General features: G+C 36.7%; 1 protein-coding gene across 3 annotated transcripts in view; it reads left to right on the plus strand.

Moving 5' to 3' along the window:
* Positions 1 to 462: 462 nt before the first annotated feature.
* LOC124403995 overlaps positions 463 to 21,908 on the plus strand; it is a 38,103-nt gene continuing 16,657 nt past the window's right edge. Inside the window, exon 1 of one of the 3 annotated variants that reach the window (XM_046877787.1) lies at positions 463 to 697. In XM_046877787.1, the coding sequence (XP_046733743.1) occupies positions 623 to 697 (75 nt within the window). In that variant the 5' untranslated portion in view covers positions 463 to 622. The remainder of the gene's footprint in view (positions 698 to 21,908) is intronic. The other 2 variants (XM_046877786.1, XM_046877788.1) reach the window with 2 other exon arrangements.

Below are 21,908 nucleotides of genomic sequence, written 5' to 3' on the forward strand. Positions count from 1 at the left end.
GCACAGTTGCTCTAACTTTTGGCAAGATGTGTACACTATTCCATGACTATAAATGCTAGATTGGAGTATATAAAGAAACGGACTAGAAGGTGAGCTAAAGAAGGTTGGATAGAACAAGTAGAGAAATGTGAGGCAGCAGGGCGCCTGCGTTTTCCAGAGTACGCGTGGCGGCGAAAAGCGATTCGAGGCGGGGGTAAAGCGAGAGCGAAACGGGGTTGACGTTTCGGGGTAGCGCGGTCAGTGCTAGTCTGCGCAAAGCTGTCTCGGTTGACGGGAAACGTGGCGCGACAAGAAAGGGATCAGATTATTCTGAAGAATTTGATATCGCAAGGAAGAAATTCGCTTGAAATAGTAATTGGAAAAAAAAAAAGAGAAAACTTTCTTTCTCGGCAAAAGAAAATAGAGGAAAAAAATAAAAAAATAAAATAACGTATGAGAGAATAGAAAAAAATAATTTGTTTTTTATCAACAATACTCTAACAAATATATGTAAATTATAACGAATACTATGCGATCCTCGTTAAATAGCGTTAAAAACATCGGCTCTACAGATAGAATCCCACCGCTGTCACCAGAGTGAAATGTAGACTCGCAACGTTTACGAAATCCATGTGCGCGCGGCATGGCAATCATGCAATCGTGTTGTTGCTGGCGCTCCGTACGCAGAGGAAGTATTGCCTGCGCTATTTACACAGGAGTAAGTTGTTAATAATTTTCATCATTACAGTACAGACGCATATTGTTAAACTGTTGAAATTGCACGCGATTCGTTTAAATTTTTCACACAAGGGTGAAAAATAATTACTATACATATATTTGTATTTATATATATATATATATATATATGTATGTATGTATGTGTGTGCGTGTGGGTATCAGCAAGTGAATAATATCGCTCGCTGGTTGCTAGAAATTTGATGTTTGTATCGGGAATCGTACCGAAAATAGGTATAATAGAAATAATGGCTCGATGTGACGGAATCATCGAGGTTCGAGAGTAGAAAGCAATAAAGACTGAAGGCAAAAAGGAAAACAGAATGAAAGAAGATAAAAAATATAAAAATAAGGGCAAAAAAAAAAATTTCCGGATGAAAAGTCGATAGACAATTAAATATAAGCAAGCGTGGCACGTGTGCGTAAACTTAGGTGGGACGTGAGCTGAGAATTTGCGGATAAAGTTTCAAAGTTGTTGGATAAAGGACAGTTGAAGAGAAAAAGACAAAAAAGGAAAGTGTACGGAAGAAAGAATGAGATAAAGGAGTAGATTGACGAGCGGGAATTCCGCGGTGGCACAAAGTCTCTCCAGTACTTTTCAGACAAGAAATTAGAAAGAGAGAAATGAAAAAGTAAACACCTACAGAGAAGATTAAGGGATGAGTGTGAGAGAAAAAGTTAGGATTAAAAACAATACGCGAGAAATGAAAAATCGTTGTCATCTTGGTCAGAACACAATTTATTTAAAAGCGTGAAGACAACGTTACTTCGACTAATGAGAAATCCAAAGGCGATAACTAAGGAAAATAAGAAGAAAAAAAAAAAAAAAAAAAAAAATAAACATAAATTACATTTACCACCCTCTCGACGACAAAGTCGTTAATTTCTGACGTAAGCCAAAAAAACTTGTTAACAATCCACAGCGTCGATCTGAAGGCCGAAAAATCTGTATTTGCAGACGCGTGAATGTGAGATCTGAAAGAGAAGTTCATTTTGTCAATTTTCAGAGAATTATTCAAATTTATCCTCTGTAGATCTCGAGGGAGATTTGATATTGACGGCGTCAAAAAATTGTCACTGAGTGTAACTGTGATAGGATATAAAATGGCCGCGGGATAAAATAAAGATGAGTGGTGATTTGAAGAATTGTGAAAATCAGAATAAATTTTTATTTCACATTCATTTTCTCTACCGTATAACAAGTACGAAAAGTTGATTAGAAAGATCAAAGAACTTAGCAAAGCGTATTCAAACGTTTGACTTCTGCCGCAGAACTAAAAAATCGGAATATCCAAGTGAACGAAGGTTTACAAACCTGTTTACATGGTTGTGTGGCATCGAAAAAAGCGACTAACCATTGAATGAAATGACTGGAACAGATTACGCAGCTGTTTTTATTATTACAATTATCTACTTTGAACAGTCATTTGATAACGAATTTTTAATCCACATGATCTGTATATTTTTTTTTTAAACTTTGAAAAAAAAAGTCTCAAAAATTTTATGTCAGGTATTCAAATTTTTTTAATAAAAAAGAAATTGAAAAAAATAGAAGCTCTTGTCACTATTTTATGGGCTATTGGTCAAACATTTTGATACAGAACCCAGGATTTGCAAGAATTATTTCAGTTCTTTTTAAAAATGAAAAACTTGCAATGATAAACTGATTCCTCACTCTAATTTTTTTTTAATCTTCCTTCTGAAAAATTCCTCAATAAAATAAGAAGGATCCAGTCTGTCTCTGAGGTTAAGAATTTTGATAGCTGAAAGAAAATTCAGAGAATTGGTTCAAATTTTTAAATTACAGCCCAAAAAATACGTCAGTTTAAAAAAAATCATAAGTAAGACATACTTGCGAAAAACAAAAATTCAGGGTACTGTTTAGGAGTTAGGACAACTGCATAAAAATTTTTTCAACAAAATCTATATATAATAATGTGCATATATAAATTCATAACTAGAACGGAACCTCAGAGTTTAGAACATTTCTATGTTTTGAACACAATCGAATACATCCATAAACACACGAAACGCGTTGCAGATATCAACGATATGAATCTACCATAAACAAAAGAGATATTCAAATTTCCCCATGATTCTGCAACAGCGGTATTTCAGATATGGAAGATCATAAACGTCTCTTGCGCTAACGGATTGCACTGCTTTCACAATCAGTCGTAAAGCATATAAGGCTGACCAAACTCCTGGCGTTACTACTGCAAAGCGATACGCGCTTTATGGAGCAGCGCCAAGTTGCGTTTCATGGAAAACTTTCTGACACGAATATCATAGAATTATAAGAACTCTAGAGGATTCTCGATGGGCTCGAGTATAGCCAGAAACCCTTTCGTTAGGCGTACATAGTTAATTCTGAAACAACTTTTCGCATAATTTGATTCATCTTATAATTACCTTACCGTAACTACGATGTATAATTCAAGATACCCATCCGATCCCCTTGGCTTCTTATTAAACGTTTTAATTATACTTAAACGTAAGTTTCCGAATTATAGGAGCGAGAAAGAGATTTAGGGAGTGGCGATAACGAGAGATAGATTCATTCGCCTCAGACTTGATTGCTGTTAGTTTACGTTATATACCGTAAATACTAATTTACGTTGCACTAAAATTTGTGCACGTATAAAGTTTGGTTTTCTAAACTTTACTTCTAATTACACAGCGTCTCTTCGCGATCTTAATCCTCAGCGTTGGAACTTTTAAACTTAGTCTAACTATCTTTATAAAATAATTTTGTATTCTATTTTTCCGTGGATTTTCTATTTTTCTCGAAACACCGAGCGACTGTAAAAACGCCCTGAAATACCTGATCCTTTATACGGATATGAAAAGAAAAATTAAGATCAATATTAAATTGGAGCAAGTAAGTAATATCCGAGAACAGGGTAAGAGATAAAATAAAAAACTTGGCACGGATACGTCAAGTTCCGCGTAATATTCTGTCGTTCGTATAATACATGTATGAGGTATTCCACGCCAACTCAACCAGCGTTAAACCCCGACCATCTCAAAATCATTTCATATTTTTTTTCTAACATTCTACTCGGTAAAAAACGCAACCTGAATTTTTTCAAATTTTTTTACTGAACCGTTTATTTTTTACAAATATCTGAAGTCGATTGCGAATGCCTATTTTTTAAAATCTGACTGAATTTAACACCGCTACGAGTTGGCGTGGAATACCCCATATATAATACGTACAACACCTACGCGTCATAGTTTCATACAGTATAACACATGTTCGTCACGTAGGTAAAAGTGCATATATAATGTATACATCGAACAGTGACGGTGCGTTGAAAAGCAATCGCCGGAAATAGGTTTAAGAATAGTACTAAAAATGCCGGCTGGCTGCAATATAAAACGGGCGATGGACTTTTCGTGTAAAATAAATGAAAGGAAAATAGGTGGAAGCGAGTGGCTGAGGAAGTGGTTTCGATTCGACTGTCACATACACTTCAGTCACTTTGTCATCGAATGGAGTTGAATGCTCGGTACCCGGGCACTCGAATTCCCAAATTCCCACGGGAATCGAACCCTTCGAATAAAGGAGGAGGGAAGATAAAGGACTCGAGACTGCAGTGTCACCCTAAAATCTGCGCGTTTTTCGGCTTCCCTTTGTTAGGGAGATTATTTGGCCAAAAATCGACATGTTTTTATCGATTTTTATTACAAGATTATCCCACGTCTTTGAATATTTATCAAACTATGATATTCGCAAGCTATACGAAGATTCTCTTTGAAATGGTTAAAAATAAGTAAGATATTCTTTTTTCTTGGTTTAGTAGGCAGTTCTATGTTCCCGTGTCCTAAACGTAATTAATATCGGTGCAATGTAGTAAAATTGAACAATTTTCAGCTGCATAAAAAGAATATGTAATCAAACGAATCTACCTGATTTTTAAACAATTTCAAAACTTTACTCTTCAATTCCAGTAATCTTCATTTTTGTATTTTCAAAGAAATAGCCTCTCTTGAAAAGAAGATAAAAAAGTAACGATTTTCGGCTAACCAACCTTCTTAAACAAAAAAGAATTATAAAACGTAGGTCCGGCAACTCGAAAAATCCGATTAAAAGGCCCCAGCTTAAGAGATCCTCTTTCGCGAATCTGTGCCTGTTTATTATGTCCTCCGAGATTAGGCGAGCACTTCTTCCTACGCGGAGGAGATTAAATCGGTAAAAGGATTTAGCTGATAATGCGAGTTCATTTGAAAAAGCCCGAACGCCTGAATCACGTTCAGAAAAAACTCGGCATATGGTTCGTAATATTAGAAAACAATTCCAGGCAATAAATTTTACACGAGAATTCGCTAGTCACTTTCATTCCTCGTTTTCCGGCAGTTCTTGCTTATTTGTGTAAAAGTGTAAAGAAGTTTGAATTTAAGCTTCAAAACTTTTCCTCCTTCTCTCCGCTTTTCATTATCGCAAATTTTCATTCGCGGTGTTGACCCGCCTTTCTTGTGAGCTTTTTTTTTTTCTTCTACTTTCAGTCAAGAAATTTCAAGCTTTTATACTGCTGATACTCGATGAAATAAAACCGGTTAAATTTCGGTCCAAAAAATTCTGACCACGCAGATTTAAAAAGGACGCTTACGTTGCGCAAAGATTTTCACGACGACGGTCACGTATACCTTCGAGGTATAAAAAGCTCTACAGCACGACGTCGAAGGATGAAGAAAAGCGGAGAAAAAGATTATAAAAAAATACACCGAATGTAAGCGTATCAAGTTGCGTAGATAGATAAAAACTGTAAATGCATGAAAAAATTGCAGACGTTAAATTTCAGGGATGATAAACAAGCCTTCCTCGCTCGCATAAGTACAACTTAAGTTACGCGGCTGACTGCAAGCTTAACGTTCGGCGAACGCTTTATTGAGTTGGAATTTTTCGAAACTTTAGCGTTAAGAACTTTCTCAGTTAATTGAAATCCTGGAAAAAAAGAAAGTTGCGACTTGCCAGACGCGATACTATAACTTCACCTACCTACGTAACGAAGTTAAAGTGAAACTGAAATCAATGTAGGGGAGGGTGGGGCAAAGAAAATAATTCCTAAAATAAGAATAAAATGTTTAGTTTCCATACGAACAATTATGTTAATCTATTATCTATCTTTCTCGAGAAAAAGTAATCATAAATTCAACTTCAGAAAATCATTTGACTTTGACGAGGTGAGAATAAAACAGAACTTGATACGTTTCGCGTTACGAAGTGTGCAATTACTCGAGTAAATGATTTCCGAATAATTCATATAATATAATAAAAAGTTCAGGTGGTTAATTTTATTCCTTGTTATTTAAAAAATTTCATGGACTCACTTTGCCCCAAATTTTTTGAGATATCAAAATTTTAAGGTGCCCACCTCGCCCCACCCTCCCCTATGTGTTGTAATATTAATATTGGTTGTATAATTATTCAGCATGTTTTTAGCCAGTTTCAGCAATATTTAAAAATCACGTCACGTAAAGGATTCAAATATTTGTAAATTAAAGAAGACTTGAACCTACTGAAACGAAACGATTTCCTTGTACTCAAAAATTTATTCTGAAAGTGATTTTATTTGTAACAGAGTTAACTTTAAGAATCGTCAGGACTAAAACACGCGGGTTTCTCCGTGCAGTAAAAATTTTTATAATATAGTTGAAAACACGAGCCGACTATGTCTCTTGAAATCCGCAGACAGATCGTAATCCCTAATCTCTACCTTAAGTAGAGTATACTTGGGTCCATTTGTGAGCTTATACGGGGTTACATTTGGGTTGTGAAAATTCGTGTGAAAAAAACAAAAATATGCAAATCAACGGAATAAAAACGATCAAAAATAATGGCGGGATATACAATACGTGAGGCGCGTAACAACGAAAAGAGTCGAGGTGTTTGTTGAGCATCTAAAACTCGAATTTGGACCTAATTCGTGGTTTCTCGCGGCCTGTTTTTCTCCGTAAAAAAAAAAAAAAAAATCGAGTTTAAAGAGGCAAATCCTACTTTAGACTGTACGCTACAAAGGACGAAACCGCGCAGCAAGATAAAAACGACGACGTTAAGAAGGAGAAAATAAAAAACAAACAAATAAATGATATAAAATAAAATAAAACAAACAAACACACAACAGAGCCTGATAAATTGAAGAAATTATTTTCATTCCAAAAGACAGAAGGTTTCTTTCTCACCACATTATTTCACTTTCGCAAAATCCAGGCGTGAGTTGAATTAAATTGTGAGCGAGCCTTTTAAAATGTGTAATGTACATCAGCTCTGGAGATTTAATTATCATCCTTAAATTAACGAGACAATCTTTATCATCGTCGAGAATAAAGAGCGTGTGATATAATAATAACCAGGGTTGAAACTTTAGCCCCCCAGCCCCACCCCCTCCCTATATTTCACAGGGCCCGTGTAGATGGCAAATGTGTGTTTTGACGATGTCGTAAACAGCAAAACACGAGCTATTTGCTTTTATATGAGTGAAGTATGGAGGCCGGGGTTTCCAGTCGACGCGCGACGGTGTTGAAAACTTGGTATTCAAAATTCAAGATATATATTCACGGGCAAAGAATTATTATATATTCGCGTGCGAACTTTTAGCAGTTTCAAAAACCAGTTTAGACCCTGTCATCATGTACCGTGGATTATACATAGATATATGTATATAAACACGTAATATCGGAGCTTTGGAGCTTCTAGCCCGGCAGCTTATATCCTCCTACGTAAAAAACACACTTGTGTATTCATCGTCTGGACCATTTGCGCCCCCGTTCTTTCGGCTATGTCGTATAGTAATACCTGTTCATTGTCAGGCACCTACGTTATACCTTGGAACGACATTTACAACAAACAAAGGGCGACAAATTTTTAATACCGAGTTCGCGAACGAAAAACACACACACGAAATATTTCGTTTATTTAATTACACCTGCTTTCAATTAAATGCAAAAATTGGTCTAATCCTGATAAATTTTTTATTAGTTTGGGAAAATTGTAGACGCGAAACATTGTCACGTTACTCAAAATTAACGGAAATACGACGAAGAAAAATTATTGAAAAACAAGCGGCTTCGGACTGGCTATGAGCCGGCCCTCAAACTTCCGGTTCTTGTACTGCAGGTTCCAAGTTCATAGAGAAAAAAAAAAGAATAATAATGTTCAATTCGAATTTCGAACTGAAAATTCAGATTCCTGATTAACGATTTTTGGAACCCCTGGGATACCATTTTACACAAAAATATAACAATTTTTTTATTTTGAACCACGATGATGGGTTCATTATTACAAATTTCGGAAATCGGATCTTGGATTCGTTGTCGGTGATACAAAAACATTCCGCCTAACAATTTGTACTAAGATCAGAATATTTTTAGATATTTTTCCATTGTGTTAGATCACCATTTTGGATTTCGCAATCTAACCTCAGGTTCGTGATCAGCCACCCGAAAAAACCGACGAGTACCAATTTTCATTCAAATCCATTAATCCATTCTCAAAATATCGTTATTTTGAAAACAGAAAAACGGTAAATTAAAAATATACTTTATAGAGTCACGTATACCTGATAGGATCGATTTATGAAGATCTTTGATTTCTTTCTACCAACATCGATTTTGGAAAAAATAAACGGAGGTAATAGAAATACTATATAAATTTATTTCCTAATCTATTATCTATTATTAAGTTTTCTTACAACGTCATCGAAGCGAATGAATTTTTGGGAAATTGAATAAACATATAACGTTGCAAAATCTCGAGATTCTTCTGTATTTCAGTACGATCATCGTGAGTATAAAAAAGGCGCCAACTCCTTAAGAATAGAGTTCCGGTGGAGGACAAGCGATAATCGTTGCTCCGTAAGTTGGTAATTACCGGAATCGCGAAGTCGCGGTGGTTCTGGTCGGTACGATGGTTGGTCGGCATCCGAGTAATTCCGGAATTAACTGCACTTTGCCGCGACCCCATATTCGCCAGAAGGACAGAGAATCGTCTGCGTTTGTGTGAGAGAAGCTGTGCAGCAGCCGCGTGGATGCGGAGAGCGTCGAACGAGGAGAGAGAAAGAGGATAATTCTAGTGGAAGAAAGAGAGACAAAAAGGAGAGGGAAAAATCGGGAGAAAGAGGAAAGAGAGGAGCGGAGAGCTGCGGAAGTCAGCCGGTGGAAATACCCCAGGGAGATGATGAAATGAGAGCTCGGTTATTTGCCAAGCTCGACTGCGACGTCGCTTCGCGGAAACGACGATCGCTACATGCGGTACAAATGTCGTGAAAATAATGGTGTACCTACTCACGTATTGCATATGATCCTGAGATAAAGTGAGAGAAACTTAGTCCTTTGAGTCATGGTGATAAGTATTCTTGCCACGTATTTTGTATGCTTTTTTTTCTTTGCGGTTTTTTGATATTTCTGATATCAGTTTCTGGGTTCACTGATTACGAATCTGAAATTGGATTTTCAAAACTCAGTATGATGAATCCAATGAGCGAGCCCGAAAACATCTGATCGAATTTGAGATTTTCGTCCAGGATATTGGATTCATTATCTTGAATTTTGAAAATCTGATTTCAGGTTTGTAATAGGCGACCCCAAAAACCATAGAATACTATTTTGACATAAGAGTTGACTCGGCATAATAATGTCTGACTCAGAGGGTTGAAGTAGTTTTTTCCGAAAAAGGGAATTTTCTTTTCTTGACGCGTCGAGTAATGGTGCGTTTAATTCGACGCGCGCAAACTTCTCCCCTTTTAATGGTGACGGAAATGGCTTTAAGCAGAATCTAGACCTCGTTACTGAGACCCTAATGCCGACAGCATCCACTTTTCGACATCAAAGAAACGACGGTTGCAAGCGCGGCAAATATCTCGAAGTTCGATTGAGCAAGTTGGATTGGAAAAAGTCGATATACTTTTTGTGAATTCTCTGAAATGATCAAATTTGTAAGCTACGAAAATCTCTTTAAGAATATAAAGGTAAAAGATACTGGAATTGAGAAGAAAAACTTGTTGCTTGTCATCCAAACTAATCAGGACAAACAAATGACGGTATTAAATTGAATAATGAAAAAACGGGTTGATCCATTTCAATAAGTTTACAGAGAACAGTCTTCTGATTAAAATGAAACATCATAGAGTGAAATTGAATAAATCTACTAGATTTTTAAGCATTCTAAAGCGATTCGAAATAAAACAACTTCTATACGCATCAAATCTCGTATCCATGACACAAATATTTTCTAGTATTTCCCATTTTGAAGAAAATTATGCAGCATCTTATTTTACGAATATAATAATCTAACTAGAATTCAATATACGACTACCTTGTACTAAAATTGATAAGAAGAATTATCGATTTTTGGTCAACCGTCTGATCTGCACCAGATTCTGCGCAGCATGATCAGCTGCAGTGCTAATCACGTGAACATTGATCGACTAATTCCTGGCCCTTTCGACATTGGGCGACGTCGAATCTCGTTGTATTGCAATTGAGGGCATATCGCGCGGTCGTTGACTCGACGAAAAGACCCGACGGTCCGCCCTTTTCAAATACAATCATCAAAAACACGGAAGAACCAGCAGCCTTCCTCCATCCGGAGTGAACTTCGACCCAGGAAGGAAGAGAAGTGCTCTTGAGGCTACAGCAACAGGAAATTCATAGAAATACAGATGAATGGAAAAAAGAGCCGAGCCTCAAGACATGAGTATCGAATTCCACCGTCGTATTCGAGGCTTTGAAAACAGTCATCTTGAACGTTCGGTGTTCGAATGGATGCTGGAAATGCAACAAAAAATCACCACCACAGTCCGATATCTGGAAAGCGAACGGAAGAAAAAAAGTCTATCCGGCTATGAATATACAGTTTTGACTCTTTAAAGTCTGAAAATAAATAGATGAATTTACTTTTAGTTCTCAGTTCAGTAAGGGATTTTGACTAACACTGGATCCGTTTGCCTACAGAGAAAGTTTTCTCTAACCTGTACTGAGCAGAAAAACATAGAAGGCGTTTATCTTTTGCCGAATTAGCAACGTTCTCGAAATTCTTTCAAATCTGTTTTTGGTACTTGAACAGTTCGTTATACGTATATCAGTTACATACATATCATGGATACAAATCCCTACATTACCGGCACACTGATGAGGGTAAAAACTATGATAATGACGATCGTAATTTGGAGGATTTTTTCTGGTGATCGATAGTCAGCCAGAGTGGGAATAACCCCGCAGTCGAACGTTCCAGAAAAAGGTTTGTGTCTAGGTTTTTTGCCCGGCTGTGCCGGTAATGTAGGAATTTGTATCCAGAACGCCCCTTGTATTGCTACTTTAACCAAAGCGACCGTAACCCCAGGTCCAAAAAATCGGAATAGAAATGCATCTATTTGGTAGAGAAAAAGTGAAAAAAGAAAAAGAAGGAAAAACGACAAAAAGTCGTTAGAGGATAAAACTTGCGATATACGCAAAATTCATTTACGTATAAAACTTTGATAAAATTTTGATACTTTTTCACAATTGTGTCGAAACAATCGCTTCACAAAACGATCTCTTCAAAATGTTTTTTTTTTTTTTTTCTATTTCATTCGTATTAACTCTTATACTTTTTACATTTTATTTTACACTTCAGAGACACCGTTTTGAATAAATCCGTCAGAATTTTCCCGGAACTTGTTTTCCCAAAAAATCTGAAAACTTTCCTTTTTCCAGACCACGTGTAATTTTTTTCGACACCACAATCGGGAAGAAAACTTATTATAAGTATCTAACCCGAAACAGCAGACATCGTTTCGTCCTTTCGGAATTCTGAAAATCAACGGGATCGTATCGCGAGATGGCTAATTAGCGATTGATGTTTTCAAGGCGACGTAGGTTTAATGGAAAGGGTCTGTGGTGGGTAGGATCAGAGGATATAAGAGGAGATGAGAGGAGGGGAGGGACGATCCTTCCCCTTATTCGAGAGGATGGTCGGATGGGTCCATCGCCCGGTCTCATCTCCTTGTCTCGACAGTTTCGGGTCTGAAATCCGCTCCTGCCTTATTCGGGGAATTCGTTGTGCGCAGTGATCCGAGAGCTAGAAGTTTCGTACGGATGTATAAAATATGTGAGGGACTATTCCTGCAGGACCCTCGGAATAGCGGAAGAAAAGATCATTTTATCGGAATAAAATTACGGGTGGGGGTTAAAAATCTCGAAAGAGCGAAATTTTCTAGATAAAAATTTTCAAATAATTGTTTTTTTGAAAATTTATTTAATCAGAAGCTCTTTTCACCGAAAAAGTATGAACAAAGTACGGAATGTGAAAACGTGGAACAATTAAAATTCCAGAATCGAAAATTGAAAGCGTATATTAATGTATAACGTATATTCGGGAATACCGTACAAGGTAGCATTGTTGATCTCTAAACAGAGCAAATAATGAGAGGTATAAGAGAACTCGAGAATTCGTCCCACACACAGAGAAATTCACCGAGGTTCATACAAATCGGGACTTGAAGAGTTTGGGAAAGATGCCAGAATTCAACAAGTGCGCTCGAGGCAAATCAAGTCGATCACGGAGAGAATAAAAGATCTGATTTGACTCAAAACCGTAGGGAAAGAAGAATACAAAAGATTTTTTGTAAAACATACTTCGTAAAATGAAGAATTTATTATTATTATTCCATTTAAAGTAAAGAATATATTTAACAAGATATTTTTACAATCAAAAATCTTTGTTCCTTTTCTCCTGCAATTTTGAGTAAAATCTTTTTACGGGTATAAACTTGGGGCGAAAGTTGATAGTAACCTGGTTGTTATAACATAATCCTCAACCGCGGAGACTCGAGTTTCTTCTGACGAATATTTAACACGATAAGAATTTTCACCCAAGATGACAGTTTGCCTAAGACTTTGATTTTAAAAAATCTTTCGAAACAATTAACGTGCATTAACGGGGGTAAAAAGTGGTCATCATTTTGCAAGAGTCTAAAAAAGAAAAAATGAAGAATAGAAAATCAGGACAATTTTTTCAACAGTCTAACGTTGAATCCCGAAGTGAATTCTGAAGGCTTTTATCGACTAAGTTGTGTGTCATTAATCTAACCTCGATCCTGCATGTTCTGAATATCCTTACAAGACGTACAATATTTGTACAACGCCTTACAGGCACTTACACGACGGATTTAGCAAGGATTTCCATGATCCAAACGTAATCGGATAGTCTTGTGTATAATCCGTTAACTTCTTAGAATAATTCTAATAAATTATTGTGAAAAATCTAGGGTAACATCATGATCGGTGATATTTTTATAAAATTATAAAAATAATAAATCAAAACACTCAGTTATTGATTGTTCGTCTAGAATTTCTCGTGAAAATCAGTGCGCGAATCAATCGCGAGTGTTTTATACGACGGCTTAAATTTGCTTCTATAGTCAATAGCAGTCGGGTTATATCGCTCGGTAAAGCTTGAGTAAAACGACCAGAATTTCATCGAGCTATATATTCAACGTAGAGTTCGATTGAATCTGTACTACGATTGTGTCTGTAAAAGATTGGAGAAAGAAAAATGAAGAAGTAAATAAATAGATCGACATGCGATGATAGAGCTGAAGTAGTACGATTTGGAAAATTATTCTTAAACTATATTTTATCTCAAGTTTTCTCGTTATGCTTAAAGTTAAATGACTAATACCTGCACTACAGATGTAGGCCATCCAATTTCATTACAATTTAGCTTCAACTTCAAGGACGACTCGATTCTACATTTTATGCAAATGAGTAAGATTGTAATTCAGAATTTCGAACATCAACTATACGAACTGGCAGAGAAAACGAATATATATATGAATATATGAAAATAAAAATTTTTCTTCCAAAAGCAGGTTGATTTTTCAGATTCATGATCAACATTTTTAATAATCAATCCTGACATTAAGTCATTTTTCCTGGCTCATTTTGTGAATTGACATCGTTTAATTTATTCATAATATAACTATATAATTTCCTGGCAAAAATCAACTTCATTATAATATAGTACAATAAAAAAACTCTGAAAAGAAGTTGAAAAACCGAGTCATAAAAATGAGAAAATTTAATTTTCTAAAAATCAATTATCACTCCATGTGCAAAAAAAAAAAAAATATACAAAAATACCAGCGTTAAATAAAATTCGTCAAATAAATGACTAAAAGTAATGTATAACAGCAAGTATAAAATAAATAGTAAAAATTCATCAAAGCTGTGCAGAATTTCAGCGCAGTCGAGATTCGCGTGAAGTTATTTCGGCAAGTATTACAAATCACAGGATTTAAATACGTTATAGGATCGCTATAATAAAATGTTAAATTCCCTATTAAATCACGTAGGAGAATAAAAATAAAATAGACAAACGACGAAAGCTTTTCAAGCAGGTATTCAACGCGAGCACGGGTGTTAGTTTGAAATTTGGCGTGTGATTCAATCAACGAAATTAGTTTTGCGCACGTGGAATAATTCGCAGGGATGTATATGCACGGTGCATATCCGTCCATACATTTGAATATACATAATATATTATAGATATATGGGGAACAGGCTTCCTAGTCTGCATAAATATGTATATATAGAAATGATATTCAGGACAGCACAGCCTGAAGTAAACATAAAATTTATACTATACATATATATATATAATATATATACTAAGAAGAAAAAGAAAAGTGATGGAAATTGAATTTCGCGACAAGGGATGATTCTATTCCGAGAATGATGAAAGCCATTCCTCCCCTCTCTGCAGCACTACGTGTGTGTATGTGTGTATATATATATATATATGAATATACCCACACAAAAAAGAGAGAGAGAGAGAGTTGGATACCTTTTATATACCAGCTAAAACCTTGAGATCCAAAAAAGTTCTTCGCAGATTACTTGGATAAAGTTTCACTGCACGTGTGTTCATGTGTGTTTCTTTCCTTTCTTTTTTACTTCATTTCCTTTCCCTTATCTATCGTATACTGCTTTGCCGCTGTAGATATCTTTACTTTTTTGCGATACTTTCGCCAGACCTTTTGCGATCTATTCCTTGTATAATACATACATATATATATGTATATATATAGTATATATATGTATAATATAAACGCGAAAAACTCGATATCCGATAGTTTCGATAGGGGAAAATTCTTTCGCCGTTATACCGTGTGTGTGTGTGTGTGTGTGCGTGTGTGTGCAAGGGTATGTGCACCGCTACCGTATTGTTTTCACTCTGGTCAATTTTATAGGGGGTTATAAAAATGGAAAATAGACGTAATAAAATACACTCACCGTGTGGATCGGACCACTGAACTGAATGTCGTTTCGCGGCTGCAGTATGCAGATGCATAGAGAGGTCGAATCGCAGCTGCACTCGACGGTTAGATCGTTTGAACGACGGAAACGAAACATCCACAATCGCTTTTTGATCCGTAGCTGCAGAAGAACTCTGATCAATTCGGAAAGCCTGGAATAATAGAAATGAAAAAGAGATCCTTTATTTCAACAGTCTCATATTTCGACATTTTCAGATCGCCCTACGGCATAAGATCAATGATCCGATCGGATGATCGTTGATGTTAACGTGCGATCTTTTTATACATCGTTAGACTGAGAGCGGTGCATGAAAAATGTGGCGTGGGAGAGCCGGGAATGTTAGGAAACGTGAAAAATTGTGAAAATAAATTCTCGAGATCGATTCTCAATTTATTCGCAATTTTCGAATCGAATGATTCCAATTTTTTACTCAATCTTATTCAAGTTCGGTTGATTCGAATCTTTCGAATTCAATTCGCTCAAGACTTTATGCATAACTAGTTCTTATTTTTTTCGAATGTCCATAAAAATTGTTCAAATTACTCGGTCAAAATCTCGAATATGTGATTTCTCAATTAGTCCACCATATTTGGCGATCAAATATCGCTCAATAAGTATTTTTCTCATTCTAAGAAGTACAGATTCATTCGAAAGCGAAAACTCTGCGAAAGTGTAATTTGCATTGCCAGATGAAATGGCATTCGTTTGAATTAACGAGACATTTCTTTCAGTACATTCAAAATACGCGTGTCGCTAATGTAGGTCCGGGATTTTGCCAGATGAGCATTGTAACTATGATATGGCAGAGCAGATTGCAAGTAAGGTAGAGCAACTAAATGATTGGACAATCGATAAAGTCAGTAAAAGATTTCCACAATCTCTGAGAATTCTAAATAAAGGTTTGCGTCTTGGCTAAGTGTCGGTAACGAAATCTGTATCAAGAACCCGCTTTGCCTACCTACTGCTGGTAATGAAAAGAACCGCAGATAGATATGGATTTTTGAATCATATATGCATGAGGCGATTGAAGAGGATAGGTGAAAAGGGTATAAAATGGAACGAGGGAATCCGAGAGGGAAAACGTGCCGCGAAGAGTGGTTCTGGCATCGAGAGTAAAGGAACGTGGTGGATGCACGCGGACGTGTCTCCAGGCCTCAGAGTTCCTCTTTTCACCCTTATTTCCCCTCAGGGAAAATTTTTCTCTGCTAATGCTCCTCCTTCTGACTTATACATTTCCCTTCAAACGTCACCTGCCAACGCGACCGCCGTTGGGCTGAAGGAATTGGATCACGCATGCATTTTACATCGCACATGTATGTCTTATATATACATATGTACGATATTTATCACTTCTGGGAATTAAACTGATATCGATCCCCGTCGCGCCAATATCACGCTTCAAATTGCGGCTATCGGAATACCATTCTATTCCACTTTCCACCCTTTTATCGAATCCTCTGGAAGCCGATCGCGCTTCCAATGCACATACGCTTTACTACAGTAAAAGACCGTTTGCACGTTTTCAAAAAAGCGTTCTTGTTTTCTGAATCGTTTGTGTTTCTGATTATAAATCATACAAATTTATCTTAATTCTTGATCTCTCTCGATCATACATTTTATAAAATTACACAAATTACTTTGCGCGCTTTGGATCAAGATTTGCGTTTCACTGTTTCATGTGTCGAAAATTCGGTCTAAAATATCTTCAGAAAGATCACATTGCTTATCACTTCGTTTTTTAATCCCAAAGTCATCTTGTTTGTACGAAATTGATGGATCAGGGGTAACTTTGTTTGAACCAAACTTGATTATTAATTATTAATCACACTCTATAATGATTCTGCAAACAATTCGTACCCTCTTGTAATTAATCGAGGAGCTCGGAAGAAAAAACACATTTTAAACGATTTCGCATGTTGGGCATTCCAAACGAACTCACTACCAGGTCTAGTCCCTCATATTTTTTGTAATTGCCCAAGTCTTTTGTGGGTGTAGTAAAGCCTCAAAAACACAAAACCTACTTTATTTTCTACATTAATTTTTGGGGTTCTACTACGGCCATAAATTCTTTTGAAAAAAAAAAAACAAAAAATATGAGAAGTCATACGTAGTTGAGTTGAGATGGAATGCCCCATATACACAATCGATTTACGAACAAAATGAACTATGGATTCATCGAATTGAACGAAAGGCAGCTTTTGGCGTTTTTTGAAAATAATAATTTATAATAAAATTCAATTGAAATCAGTCACAACATCTGATCTCTTGAGCTTTCTCACTCATCTCGCTGTTTCAACACTTTACGTAACGAGTAGTAATAAATCAAGGCATAAACGCTGCAAGAAGAAATCAATCCGATCTGATCGAGGCTCTGAAATTCCGTTTTGCATATTTAGAATCTAATATCTGAACTTTTGAACACTGATTTAAAAAAATTACAGTTCATCTTACGAAGTGAGAAGAAATTGTAGACGATATGAACTTGATTTGATCTGCAGAAAATGCTTCTTCTTTTCAAGTCACACATGATTATCTAATGCGTTCGAAGTGTTTGAGTAATTCGTGCTTAATTTTCTAAACTGAGGAATTTTTTTCACTCCAATTAATCAAGTGATGTATTGTTAAGCTAATTAAGAAAAAAACGTCAGTGTAACTGCAACATTTTTCTATCGGCACAAAAGTTTCGATAAACAAAAAAACAAAGGAAAAAGAATTTAAAAGAAAATCAAATAAATAAAACTAGCATTACATGACAAGGTTTGTATTCGTCAGAAGGAAAATAGAACCTGCAAGAGTTATAAAACGACAGGCAATATTGGAAGGCAAAGTTTCCGAAAAGGAGTTGCTTTATATACTTCTGCACGAACGCATTTGTTCAAGCAGAATGACGCTGTATCAAAAACACCCAGCAGCGTGTTTCGCGAAGAAAAGAGCGAGATCTCTTTCATAAAAAGTAAACCTTCGGCCGAAGGAATGCCTCTGCTTTAAACTTGAGTGACCAGCCCTTCTCGTATACCTACATATATGTATATGGGTGAAAATGGAAATCATCTGATCGAGAAGTCGCTTGTTATTACAATTAATAATGCCGTAATTTAAATCTCAATCACGATTCGCTGTTTTAAGTCAGATTCTGCAGCGACACATGTCGCGAAACTCTCGACACGTCATTTTCAGCACGCGCGCGGTTTTACACCGTATAAACGCAAAGCGTGCGAAAATTAATGCGTCATTTCATGCGGCAGTAGAATTTTCATAATCCAGCCTCACATTTTCGTTGTATTGTACGTATAACAATAACAACATGGCACCTCGTAGGAACTGAGATTATTCATTTAAAAACATCGCTGTTCCATTAAAAATCTAATTAGTCGTCTAGGAAAGATGACAGAAAATTTATACACATACACATTAACATTAATTAATATGTTCCGCGCTCAGTGGTGTGTGATTAAATGTTTATAAATATACAAGGTCTTCGGTGAATAGAACGGGGGTGGAAAATGAGGAGTCAAGGGATTCTGTCAACATCGTTCTTGACAACACTTGACAACAGCTGCAGCCCGGAGAATTCCCGTAATTGTCCACCACTTCTCGAAATTTTTCGCACGACAAATTTGAAATTGAAATGAATCCATATATTAACCCATCGCCATCCACATCACAGACGTGAAAATCACGTCATATTTCGCGGGGTGTGTAAGTAAAACATCGATACGGTTGGCGAAGAACGAAGAACTTCAACCCTTCCGTGCATACATTTTTTATTAAATGAAATTGGCTTGAAAATTTTTATACACGGGCTTTCAGGATTGCTGATTACGGACCTGAATTCGAAATTCTAAAATTCAAAATGGCGGATGCAGTATGGCGGACAAAGAACAACACCAACAAAAAAAAATAAATAGTATAAAATTCGACCATTTGTATATGTGAGACCATGTGGAACCAAAAGACTCAGTAGTTGTTTACCAAAAACGTAGTTGAATAAGTAAAAATCTGCAAAAAGAAAAAGACGTCGCGAGCGTTCCAATTGTGAATTGAAGGGTTAAGGAGCCTGCAACTATCCGTAAGGCGAATTGACTCGGGGATGATTTTAGGCATGAAGTGAATAACACGCGGGATCAGTTTGATCCTCTCTCGTCTTTCGTGCGAGGACCTTTCACCTTCGAAATCCAAAATTAACATATAGAACGGCGGCCGCAGGGACGCCTACGTATTAGGGCTTATCTCTCTCTCTCTCTCTCTCTCTCTTCCTCTCTCATTCTCTCGCAAATTCTAACGCTGTATAAGGCATGCCTTACACGCCTGCCGACGCGTGTTATATCATACCTCTGCATGTTATACGCATATCCGGCTCCTTTTGCTGATTAGCCACCGTGTTATTGCCATGTTGTGCAGGTGTCCGAACACGACCCTCTCTCATTCGTTAGCACGCCCGTTATACGCAACTTTAGACAACTCGTGAATGTAGTTGTGGACGCCTTATTACACGTCAATGACAACATGATCCGCAGCTCAGTTTCACGTCCTTTCATGCCTCACAACAAAGGGGCGGAGACTGAGTTTGACGATTATAATTATTTTACTGTACGAAAAGGGGTAGTATTCTTGGAAATGAAGGTCAACAGAACGAAACCAATTTTGCTAACGTTTTGGCCCGAGTGGAGACCCTCTTCAGAACGAAGTATTTGTATTGAAATCTGTTTAACAAGATAAATGACAAAAAGCACAAGTTATAAAGAAAAGGAAAGAAAAAATAACGTTCAAACATTTGCATGAACTTGATACAGTTTTAACCTTGGTCAAGAATCGTTGGTACGAACACGTGAAATTTTTACATTATTTATTAATTTACTAAGGTGTATAAGGTTAAGTTTATACAAATGCTTGTATGCTATGTGATACGGCAAATCCTGGGCTTAAGGTAAGTGTACAGTAATGGACTCTGTTCCAACACTGACCTTTTTCGAGTGCATCTGTTCAATCCTTAATTCCAAAATTATCACCAAAATAAATTTGTAATGCTTAACCCTGTAGCGATTATTCTTAATCTTCGAGAAATTCGCGATTCCTACCGTCAATTTACAATTTTGGAAAATAAAAGGGTCAATAATTGTGCCTAAACGTGTCGACAACTGGTACACTTACTTTGCACCCAAGGTCGTTTGTTCGCGGACTGAAACACGGCTACCGAGTCGAGGTGGTTGTGATAATCCGAAAGGCGGGGGAACAGGAGAAGACAATAAAAGAAACTGTCGACTATATACAGAAAGATGCAGATCACCGTATGGTGTTTATTACCTTATCTCCCAATTCTTCAAGTCACTTGTTGTTCTTCGGCATGCACAAACACAAACACAAACACAAACACAAACACACACACACACACGCGCGCGGATCCCGATTCACGAACGACACTCGACAATCACGTCCGTAATCGTCGAGTGTTATGATTTGACTGACGAGTTTACCGGTCAGACAATAACGTGACTCGTAGACACCCCCCCCCCTTCCCCCCTTCGATGTTGAAGTTTTAACGTTATCGCAACGAAAGATGGGGGCGAAAATTGACTTTTTCAATCACTTTTATAACGACTTTGAAAGAACTATGATTTCAAGATTTGAACATCTCTTGTTTTAATTACGGTTTAGTAAATTACAGACAATTATAAAGTCGCGAAATAATCGTTTATTCTTCAACTGTATGAACCGTTCCAATAACATTACTGACTTCAACATGATCTCTTCGATACCCCTTTTACGTTGGTACGCGGACAAATAATCTCAACTTCTATGCAGATTTTTTATCGTTTCCTCACAATTGTCAATTTCAAGCCAGAAAAACAGTTTTTTGCGATATTTTTCATCGCCATGAAAAGGAAAGAGTCTGTCGATCTGTTCGACAAACTTTCGCGATGATCTCGAAAACGGGCGAGTAGAGAAAATCTGAAACTGATAGAACTTGGATGGCAAATAAAAAAGTTTTCAATGAATGAGTAGGAGGAAAAAAAAACTGACAAACAAGACGTGTGTAATTTTTCTTTTTATTTGAATAATTATATAAGATTGGGAAAATGGTAATCGTTTTTCGAGAAAAAGTGACGAGGAGGAAAAAGTATTTGTTTGTCGGTAAAACGTTGAAAATTGATTAATCTTCTTCACTTTTTATGCACAACATTCGATCGTGACATCTAATATGTTTCATATTTTTTCATCGAACCGTTTCCGAGATCATCGCGGAAATTTGTCGGACAGACCGACATTTTTTCAAAAACTTTGTTTTCGGATTCTAGAGATTCGAGAACGCGAGGATCCGTTGAAATTAGAAAAAGTGATTTTCGACGGAAACCAATATTTTCCTTGTATCACCGAAGGTGATGAAAAGTGAAAAAAGAGAAGGAAAAAAACAAATCTACGTCCCATAAAGGGATTGCGATACGCATTTCTGGGTGCCGAGAATGTTAAGGTTCAGTTGCCGATCCGCAAACGCCGCCATCGTGCCGATGAGGTGTAATCGCCAAAAGACGGGGAGGAAACTTCCCTCATAAGACGCATAACTTGGATGGTGGGTCAAGGGTCAACCCTGAATACTTACTCCAACAGTTTGCGGTTTACCCTGACATGGCAACAATTACTTTGAACGAAAGGGAGGATAATTTAACAGCCAATGATCGATCGAACGATGGTGCGATCGATAATTAGAATTTCGATATCTTGGACGAGAGCAAAAATCTTCTGAATTACTCGAGAAAGTAAAAAAATTCTTAGATATTTTCTGTATTTAAGACGATATAAAAAGCTTATTAAGATATCACGGAAAAGTGGCTAATAGTTTAAATTTTAAATTGAAATAAATCAATGAAACTTCGCGGTCGTGAGAAAAACCGTTCGTT

This window comes from Diprion similis, chromosome 3 (assembly GCF_021155765.1).
Source record: "Diprion similis isolate iyDipSimi1 chromosome 3, iyDipSimi1.1, whole genome shotgun sequence".
Taxonomy (NCBI): domain Eukaryota; kingdom Metazoa; phylum Arthropoda; class Insecta; order Hymenoptera; family Diprionidae; genus Diprion; species Diprion similis.